General features: G+C 33.4%; 2 protein-coding genes across 3 annotated transcripts in view; both read left to right on the top strand.

The window, feature by feature from the left end:
* The first annotated feature begins 477 nt into the window (after nt 1–477).
* On the top strand, nt 478–6,899 carry LOC100187026 (arrestin domain-containing protein 3-like). Its single transcript, XM_002123054.4, has 9 exons — nt 478–693; nt 1,278–1,412; nt 2,021–2,122; nt 2,773–2,900; nt 3,416–3,558; nt 4,354–4,519; nt 4,896–4,961; nt 5,566–5,758; nt 6,282–6,899. Exons 1-9 carry the CDS (start codon nt 579–581, stop codon nt 6,425–6,427), a joined length of 1,194 nt encoding a protein of 397 aa, XP_002123090.1. The 5' UTR covers nt 478–578; the 3' UTR covers nt 6,428–6,899.
* Nucleotides 6,900–8,025: 1,126 nt separating this feature from the next.
* The window catches only part of LOC104266552 (arrestin domain-containing protein 3-like), a 7,095-nt gene continuing 4,599 nt past the window's right edge, over nt 8,026–10,521 (top strand). Inside the window, exons 1-4 of one of the 2 annotated variants that reach the window (XM_026838360.1) lie at nt 8,026–8,753; nt 8,955–9,077; nt 9,413–9,514; nt 10,382–10,509. In XM_026838360.1, the coding sequence (XP_026694161.1) occupies nt 8,636–8,753; nt 8,955–9,077; nt 9,413–9,514; nt 10,382–10,509 (471 nt within the window). In that variant the 5' untranslated portion in view covers nt 8,026–8,635. The remainder of the gene's footprint in view (nt 8,754–8,954; nt 9,078–9,412; nt 9,515–10,381; nt 10,510–10,521) is intronic. The other variant, XM_018815455.2, reaches the window with a different exon arrangement.

Here is a 10,521-nt window from a genome sequence, read left to right as displayed (position 1 = left end):
ACATGTCATAGTTACTGATTAACCATATGATCAGAGTGTGTTTTAAGTTGGCAATGTCCACAATGGTATGTCAATTTGTGATAAATCTTAATAGTTCCAAGGCTAAACGCAGTGTATATATAGAAAATACGAGATTACTTTTAATTTAGATTTGTTTTTGCTGGGTCATGATGTAAATACGTATTTACCGTCTGGGTATTTCCCCAAGTACATTTTAAATACATTAATAAACATTAAAATATAAAAATGTAGTAAAAATTTTACTAAAAGTGTTTGTAAAACTTGTATGAGGAAAATTTCATCCGTGAAGTCATCTCTGGTAAAGTAAGTTTTAGTAGGTTTTTGGTAACTTTCCATTTGTTTACACTCGTGATTTACGTTCCACATGGTTGCGTAAATGCGTAGAGGGCATGTGACTTCCGACAAAACAACATTTAGGATATATACGACTTACATTCCATTTAGGCGTGGTATTTTACTAAATTATTCGTAAATTTTACACTTTTTACATTCGAAGCTATATCGCCGTAATAAGGCACACAGGTTTTGGTTTTTAAGTGTTACAAATTGAACTTAAAATGGGTGTGAAAAATTTTACGGTGCAGTTTCATGATAATAAAGTGATTTACTCTCCGGGACAACCTGTCAATGGCTCGATTCTTATTGAGCTAGAAGAACCAATGAGAATGAAAGGTGAGAATGCTTATAGAATTCTAATGCGTGTTCGTAATATTTCCCCAACGTAATAGCTTTAACAACTCCACTTTTAGCATGTGAGTGGCAACGATGGTTAAGTCACTCAAGTTCCTACCCACGAGGATATAAATAACCAAACCAACAAAAGTCAGTAATACAATAAACAGTTATTTACTAATTTGTAAAAATGATGATTCTTATTAATACGCATTGATTAAACTAGTTGAATATAACTTATACGGCGCATATAACTTGTGTCATTATGAACAACAGTCATTATAACATAGATGTTCTGTTTCATACACCTCATTCCCACTTATAAGTCACCATAGTTGTAACTTTGTGTGTGATTGTTTTTTGTCTGTAGAGATGACAATTTAGACAACCCATTAGTGACCACTGGGTTGGAACAATTGTCGTTAAGTGACTTGCCCAAGAACACATACACCCACAATGGTAGCAGCGTCGACGAGGCCCAGGTGTGCTAACCACTGTGCCGAATAGGTGTACTGAATGATAAAATTTAAATGCATGTAGTACAGCAGTCTATATATATACTTAATCTGTTATTTTACCTTCAGCTGTTAAAATAAAGTTTTCTGGCAAAGCACAAGTCTCTTGGACAGAAACAAGGTCTACTGGCAAAACAACATACACTGTTCGGTATAGCTCTTGTGAGCAATACTTTAAAGAAGAGGTTTCCGTGTATGGAGAAGGTACTTTGTATATGGTTAGAAATTAGTTAAGTGTAAAAAATGGTGCTCTGTTATACACCATACACACATATATTCATACACCTCATGTTTACTGTCGAGTTATTATAACATGGGTTTCTTCTTATACTCCAAACACACATTGTGTATTCATACAGCTCATGCTGACTGTCGAGTTATAACATGGGTGTCTTCTTATACACCAAGCACTCATTGTGTATTCATACAGCTCATGCTGACTGTCAAGTTATAACATGGGTGTCTTCTTATACATCAAACACACATTGTGTGTTCATACAGCTTATGCTCTAACATGGGTGTCAGACTGTATTATTTAAAAGATGTATAATGTATATATATATATAAATATATACAGACTGGCTGCAGCAGACGTATCATAAGTTGTGACACGTCTTTTTGCCCAAATTCCCATTCTCTTGTATGTTATAGCATAGAAAGAAAAGAAAGATTAACCCAGTGGTCACTACTCTGAGTACTCTCTAATGGGTTGTCTAGGAATTTATCTTTACATAACATAATCTGTAGGCATATAATTACATCATTTATGAAGTGTACAAATTGTTGCAATAGCTAGACCATTTTACACGCAGGGTCAGTTGGAGCTTTTGCAAACTCAGAAGAGCTACCTGCAGGGCAAAGTGTGTTTCCATTCCAGTTTTTTCTTCCCCCTACATTACCGTCTTCATTTGAAGGTAACTATATTTCGTTTGTTTATGGACTTTTGGGCAACTCTGGCTTACATTTCTATTCATAGGTCCCAAACCTAAGCCGCTAAGTGTGGCAGAGTATGCAGGCCATTTTTTATGTTACGGTTATTAATTCCCCTCCATTGTATACGTACTTTTGCCGCTGTGTACCATCTGAACTGTAAATACACTGTATATACAATACACAACTCGGAGTGGCTAGTAGGCCACAGCCAGTGCCTACGTGCGGATTCTAGATTTTATAAGCCAAAAATATATTAGATTATTCTGCATTATATCAGTACTAGTACCAGCCTTATAAAATACTACTAAACAATCTAATATTACTAGCCAATTAGCCATGCTTTCCTTGCATTTAAAGGTTTTGGTGCCTATGTCCTAGGAACCAAGACACAATGTAAAATTAAAAAAAAAAATATATATATATATACAGTAGGGTGGGAGAAGACGGGACACATTTAGAACATAATATCCTGATTAACAAGGGTCTATGGGAGTCGTGAGGATACGGTTTTATAATTCTATAAATGTTCTTCGTTTACTACCAAATTGGAAGAGAAAATATAATGAAAAAGTGTCCCTCCATACTTTATATTTATATATTATTTAAAATATTTAATTTTTAACAAACACAGGGGCCCACGGTCATGTGCGTTACCTTATCCATGCTTCAATTGATCGTCCGTGGCATTTTGATCCCAAAACCAAAGCTGCATTCACAGTTCTGGATTCATATGATCTCAACCTGGAAACAGATGCAAGAGTAAGTGTCTTTGTGACTTTGTGTGTTGCCGGATGCTACAGCTTAGGGCTTGCATCGTAACTGAAGGATACCAGGTTCAATGCTCAATGCAGTTAAGCATCTGTCTTCTTGTACACTTAAACGCAGTTGAACCAACTCAATGGTCTCCAATGGGTTATTTATATAGTAGGGTAAGGGAAGATGGGACACCTTTAGCACATAATATCCAAATGTCCTAATCGTGTTTCAAACAATTAACCACGGCCTATGGGAGTCGTAAGGTTATGGTTTTATAATTCTTTGAATGTTCTTTGTTTGCTATCAAATGGGACGAGAAAATAAGATGATAGGTCGTCCCATCTTCCCCAACCTACTGTATTGTCAGCGGCACTTTACAAATAAAAAACAGTCAGCACAAATTTACATACGTGGTTAATCATGAGTGGGCACAAAGTGAACACCCGTGTTATAACGGCTATCATTGCCCCGCTGCGTGAGAATAAACAAGTTACATTCATTTAACAATTTCTACGCAGATTTCGCCAACTGCCGAAGACTCAAAAACAATCTGCTGTTGGTGCTGCGCCAGTAATCCCATTACTGCTGTAGTGCGGGCTGATAGGACTGGATATGTACCAGGAGAATTCATTACAATTAATGCTACAGCTGAAAACGGCAGGTGTGTTTTTATTTTAATATTGTCCGACGCCGTGGCAAAGTGGTTAGCACGCATCTATGAAACCTAGAGGTTATTGGTTCAAGGCTCTTCGCTGCTACTGTTGTGCGCTATGTGTCCTTAGAAAAGACACTTAACGCAATTTCTCCAACCCAGTGGTCACTACTCTTTAATGGGTTGTCTAAATTATAGTCATACAAGAAGTTACAACATACAAGTCATAATAAAAGTCTAATCTCACCCTCACATATGGGCTGTCACTTTTATATTTAGATTGTTTCAATGCTTATCTTTTGGGAACTGTTTTTTAAAGAATGTTTTTATTAATGATTTTTCCCTAATGACTCTGTGAACGTATGCCAAATGTAGCACACAAGTATTACAATAATCATATTATCTAATTTCGTTTTTTAAGCAGAAATGGAAATGGTTACACATATAAGATTTACGATAAATCTTATTTATTTCCTTGTTTTAATAATGACCAATAAACTATACAATACTGCAAAACCACAGTCATATTAATAATAATAATAACTTTTATTTGTCTCTTCGATTACGGTAGCGAAGATTTAGAAATGTTTTAAACGAAAAGACAGGATATAGCGACAAAACAACAGTTGTTAAAACACACTTCAGTTAAAAACATATTTACATTTAATTGGAAGAAAATAAGCATGGTCACTACACCTAGCAGAAAAACGAGCCATTTATTTTAAGTTAAACAGGTGTAAGGCGTCTCTTACACACATGCTGAATGCAAATAAATATCTGACTTATATATAATTTCTATTGCAGCACACGCAAGTTAAAACTGACTAGAGCATCAGTTGTACAGAAAGTTCGTTTCATGGCTGTGGCTCCACATAAAAAGACAAGAACTTGGCGCAAGTCTATGGCGGACGTAGAAGGACCTGCTGTTACTAGACGTCAAACTATACATTGGAATAATGAAAGAATTCAGGTATTAAGATTTTATATTGCTGTATTTAATATTTATACACCTTATGCTTATTTTCGAGTTATAACATGGGTGTCTTCTTATACACCAGGAACACATGATGTATTCACACACCTCATGCTCTGATGCTCACTGTTAAGTTATAACATGGGTGACTTCTTATACACTGGACATACATGGTGTATTCACACACCTCATGCTCACTGTCAAGTTATAACATGGATGTCTTCTTATACACCAGACACACATGGTGTATCCATACACCTCATGCTTACTGTCGTACACTTGAGTGTCAGGTTATGACATGGGTTGTTCTTATACACTAGCATACACCTCATGCCTCTGTTAAACCATACAACACAACCCATTTTTCCCCCAGATACCAGCGTTACCACCATCCGAACTGAGGAATTGCAACATCATGAATATTGAACATTATTTGGAGGTAAACCAATTATTTGAAATCCTAATTGTATAAATGAATCAATGAATTTCGTCTCTTCGGTCACGATAACGAAAAACAAGAGAGTTTACAAAAGCAAAAACGAGTAGTAACAGTAAAACAACAGCTGTTAAAACTCGCTTATTGATAAAAAGAAATAATGTTTTGGATAAAATATTTTATTTTGTTTTTCTTTAACAAATTTTATAAACTACGCGTTTCATTATGGCTGTTTTTTCTTGTTATCTTCCATATGTATTTCATATCATTTGCAGCTTATTTTCTATAAGTAAAATTAGGTTACTGATATGTTGATTATAACTAGTTGTAGGGTAATGGGCCAATCCTGGCCTAAATCCTAGGAAGCTAGGACCTAAGGCGTGCCACACAGTGGGGCCTCACCTACATGGAATAGAAATCCTAACCATTGAGTACAACCAGCCCCACAATAAACAAAAATTCTCTAAAAAAAATGATTTGCAAAACCAAAAAAATAATACTTTTTTTTATTTTAACGCAAATATAGTGATATAAATAGGTCTCACTACCCTAAAAATTTTGGAATATTTTCCCGCTAACCTCAACTCTCATCCATTCTAATTTCTAGTTCAGAGTTGTGTTACCTCGATTGAGCAAAGATCTTTGTGTTAAAGTTCCAATTAAACTGGGAACAGTCCCACTACAGGGTATTACCCCTTATAGTCAGCTTCCACCCACTATGCCCCAGCCTGGAGGGGAAATCCCACTGCAACCCACCGCAACTGCCCCCACACCGCAACCAATGCCACCAGCTTATCAAAGTAGGTTATATACTAAGTATGCTCAGTGGTACAAATTCTAAAGTATTTTATATACTTAGTATGCAAAGGCACATACCTTCTAAAGTATTTTATGTGCTAAGTATGCATAGGCACAACTTCCAAAGTATGTTGTATACTTAGTATACAAAGACACGGAACTTTCTAAAGTATTTTATATGCTAAGTATGCATAGGCACAACTTCCAAAGTATGTTGTATACTCAGTATGCATAGGCACATAACTTCTAAAGTATTTTATATGTTAAGCATGCAAAACTACAACTTCCAAAGACAAAGTATGTTGTATACTTAGTACACATAGCATGGAACTTCCTAAAGTATTTTTTATACTTAGTATGCATAGCACGAAACTTCCAAATATTTTTATATACTAATTATGCATAGCCACGTAGCATCAAAAGTATTTTTAACAAAAGCCCATACTTTAGGGATATTCTTGATATAGTTAAACCCTCACAAATTCCTGGATGGACCCCTAACGTTACCCATTTAACCCTTCACAGTGCCCCCACCTTCCTACATGGCAGTCGTAGGCGGAGAAGTTGCAATCAAAGACGACGACGATAATAACCACATGATGGGAGGCCAGAGCTTTGCACCCCAATATACATATTATGACTGGAGTCAGTCAGCTTTTACATACAACTAAACTATAGGCCAATCCTGGCCTAAATCTCAGGTCCCATGACGTGCCTTACTGTAGAACCTCACCCACATAGAATAGAACAAAAATCACTTAGATTTTTAAGCTGGGTTTATGTATATGACTGATACCTGTAGTCCTGTATACTTATAAAAATTGTGTGATAGCTTGGCTTAAAACTCTGGTTTCTGATCTGGCATGTTAGCCCATTACATATTTAGAACATATAAGCCTTAAAATTAACTGGAATATTTTAGTTACATATGCTTACTAATATCATGTACATAAGCTATGTTTTATTTGGCATAGTAGCACATTTAAAATAAGACAGATTTTTAAGTTTCAGTGGCAAAATCCGCAGTGAATTTCTAGGTCTTATATTTTTGCATTTGTAACATAAATAAATAGTTTCAGTTTTAAAGTTGAAAAACATGACAAATATATGTTTTGAAAGCCATATGTAATATACCTTATCAAACATCAAATTTGTGACACTTTTTTTTTTTTTGAATTTTATAAAAAGTATAAATCTAAAATTGCATTGCTATTTTTTTTGCTCTGACAACCAAACAACTAAAACATAATCTTACCTTAAAATATATTTTTACGTCGCACTTTTTATTGCTTTAAAATACCCTACCTAATCTTCACAGTCTAACCATCTATCATTTCGAAGTTCTTAAACTTATGTCTATCAATAAAAGTATTGTTTAAAAAATAATCATCTAAAATTCATAAATAATTAAGACAATGTAAATTGGTTTCTACTCCCAATAAAAGTATTATTTAAAAAAATAGGAATCCAAAAAGCAGAAATAATTAAAAAACGATGTAAATTGGTTTTGTCCCCAACACAAAATATTTTACATTTTTGCCACTAACTGCAATATATTTAGCCTTTTGTGGATCTTTTTTTAACAACTATATATACAATAGACTTCACTGTTATATTAACCAATACGCCTCTTATCAGTAAGTGTCCAATTTTCTTCATTCTTATGATATGTTCCCCACATTTTAACTATCTTTTCGTAAGAATATTCTAATATGCCCGTAAATGTGATTATGTTTAAACTCTGATGCAAAATTTACAATTGTATGTACTTTTTAAACAGTTGTTGGCTTTTTGAAAATTTTGCAATGTTTAAACTGTGATGCAAATTTATAATAAAACCCCTTTTAAACCTTATTTTACTGACATTGCATTTGAATTATTCCTGTTATTTATAACCCTCAGTTATATATTCTAATTACCTTTAATTGTTTGCAGATGTACATTTATACTATACTAGTTGTATATTAATAATAAAAATGAAAAAAAACAGTCCATTTTGTATACCTGCGAGAGGTAGTTTTACAAGCTTCAAGAAAACAATAACTAAAAATTAGTTCCACATTTTTCACATATGTTTATATAAGTTAAGCTGTATTTGACCAACACTTCAAAAATTTTAACAGGTAGTTAAAAAAAATATTAACAAAATAATAACCTTAAATTGGTTGTACTATTTTACACAGGTGTTTATATATGTTAGGTTGTACTGTATTTGACCGACAGTGAAGTATTTTGAAACACCACAAAAATAAATGCTATTTTAAGCTTGTTATTCATTTCACTTGAAAATTTCTTGTAATTTTCCACTCAACTTGAAAAAGCTATAGTAGTTTTCCATTGCAGCAAGTTTTGAGAAACTCATTTATTGTAACAGGAAATGATGTAATGCTAGGCATGTATTTGTCACGAGTACAGATAATTTATGATTTTCAGTTCTGTAGTTGTTATACACAATTCTGTAGACTGAAAATGTTATGTAGCCAGTTCAGTTTATTATGAATATCAACTATGTTGTGTTTTAGATAGGTGCCATTCAAATTTTGATGTCAGATTTTTTACAACAAAATTGTGTGCTAATGTATACAGCTAAATCTGAATGTTGTGTGTATTATATAGCCTACTACTTGAATATTTTTTAAATGTAATAAGTGAAAGTATATTTAAGTGTATACACTGTATAATATGTCATACATGTAATTTTGAATGTTTCATAACCAAAAAAATGTTTAAATGTGAATGCATAAGGGTAAAGATTATTTAGCATGTCGTGTGTTTATTTTGTAAATCTTTTACGAGCAAAACTCTTTTAAAATCAGCGGGCCGTCGGCTTCGAGCGCCAATTCACACAACAACTTATAAGATTATAATAGTATACAGATATGTCTGAGTTGTTAAGCTTTACCATTGCATTCGACGGGAATAAAAGCGCATATACCGGCGGAGAAATCGTATCCGGGTGCGCCCTTATTGTTCTTAAGGCTCCAATGAATGTAAGAGGTATGTGGCACAAAATAATATCTTTTAATAGGGTTCACCACTTTCTTAAAATGTTAATTTAGGTTAAGTTGTATTTTAACGACATTTTTGGTATTTTTAGTATGTAGTTTTGAAAAGTATTAATAAAACAATAACCTTGAATTAGTCGCAGAATATGCATTCCAAAGTATATCTAATGCAAAGTTTTAAAATTATTAACAGCTATCAATATTAAGTTCGTGGGAAAATCTAAAGTCATGTGGACAGTACAGCAAGATAAAACATCTAGAACATATAATGATTCAGAGACCTATTTTGACAACTCTTTGTGTGTTTATGGTCAAGGTATATCCCATATTAATAATAATAACTTTCTTTGTCTCTTCGATTACGGTAGCGAAAAATTAGATATATTTTAAACGTAAAGACAGGATATAGCGATAAAACAACAGTTGTTAAAACACGCTTACAGTTTAAAGCATATACTTTTAATTGGAAGAAAATAAGTGGTTCGCTTTTATTTGACAATTGACAGTATTACTAATTTTTACACAGCATGTTTTTAACAACCGTCAATTTGTTGCTAAACCTTTCTCTTTATTGTATTAATAAACCTGATAATATATTCGAAGAGATAAAAAACCCTAATGTTTTGTGTTTTATAACTTCCTAACACACAGGTTGTATTGGGCTTTACCAAAATGCCACACAGTTGCCCGCTGGACAGTCATGTTTCCCATTTCAATACCAGTTGCCTGCTCAATTGCCAGCATCTTTAGAAGGTAAGGGTATATGCCTATCTACAAACTACTACTGTGGGGTAAGATGGGATATTTTAGTATCTAAATTCCATATTTCCCGATCTTGTTTTGAAAACTTAACAACACCTTTTTAGAGTCTATAATTCTGTAAATGGGTCAAGGAAATAAAATAAAAACATCACCCATCTTACCCCAGCATATTTTATATTTATAAGCTACTTCAGTGGGGTAGAAATTGTAAAACCCTGAGTGTTGGGATAATGTGGCAATATACCTACATCCTAGGTCTCAGGTGTGCCTGATTGAAGACCTCACCCTTCTAGTTTAGATTCTTTATTTATTATTATATAAAACAGTATACAAACATTATAATGTTACTAGGTGTAGTGACCACGCTTATTTTCTTCCATTAAAATGTAAATATGTTTTTAACTGTAAGTGTGTTTTCACAACTGTTGTTCTGGCGCTATATCCTGTCTTTTCGTTTAAAATATTTATAAATCTTTGCTACCGTAATTGAAGAGACAAATAAAGTTATTATTATTATTTTTATAATACACCATTTAGTTGAACAACATTAAAATTCGAGTTTGTATAACATGTGCCTATCTGGCACTGTGGCAAAGTGGTTAACACACCTGCTTGTAACCCAGCAGTTGCATTCATTCATTCAAAAGGGTATAAATGATCCTCATTCGAATGGCTAATATAACAATTTTTTTAATCTTCAAATGGCTAATAAAATAACTTTTTAAAGTCTTTAATTGGCTAATAAAATAACTTTTTTAAATTTTTAAATGGCTAATAAAATAACTTCTTTAATCTTTAAATGGCTAATAAAATAACTTTTTTTAATCTTTTCAGAAATTAATCTTTCTATTCCCGCAGCAATACATGGTTCCGTTCGTTATGATGTAATTGGTGTCATTAATCGTCCTTACAGTCGTGATTGTAAAACTAACGTTCGATTCTCGGTTTACGATTTGATGGATCTGAATCACATTCGAAACATTAGGGTATGTTAAATA

The sequence above is a fragment of the Ciona intestinalis genome, unplaced genomic scaffold, assembly GCF_000224145.3.
Source record: "Ciona intestinalis unplaced genomic scaffold, KH HT000075.2, whole genome shotgun sequence".
In the NCBI taxonomy this organism is placed as follows: domain Eukaryota; kingdom Metazoa; phylum Chordata; class Ascidiacea; order Phlebobranchia; family Cionidae; genus Ciona; species Ciona intestinalis.
The sequence above is the reverse complement of the archived record's forward strand: the minus strand, read 5'-3'. Positions and strand labels throughout refer to the sequence as shown.

Excerpts from the sequence above, each read along its gene's own strand:
- LOC100187026 (XM_002123054.4), top strand. The coding sequence starts at position 579 with ATGGGTGTGAAAAATTTTACGGTGCAGTTTCATGATAATAAAGTGATT. Across the intron at positions 2,123-2,772 it reads ATTACCGTCTTCATTTGAAG|GGGCCCACGGTCATGTGCGT; the intron begins GTAACTATATTT and ends TAACAAACACAG. Across the intron at positions 3,559-4,353 it reads GCTACAGCTGAAAACGGCAG|CACACGCAAGTTAAAACTGA; the intron begins GTGTGTTTTTAT and ends TTTCTATTGCAG.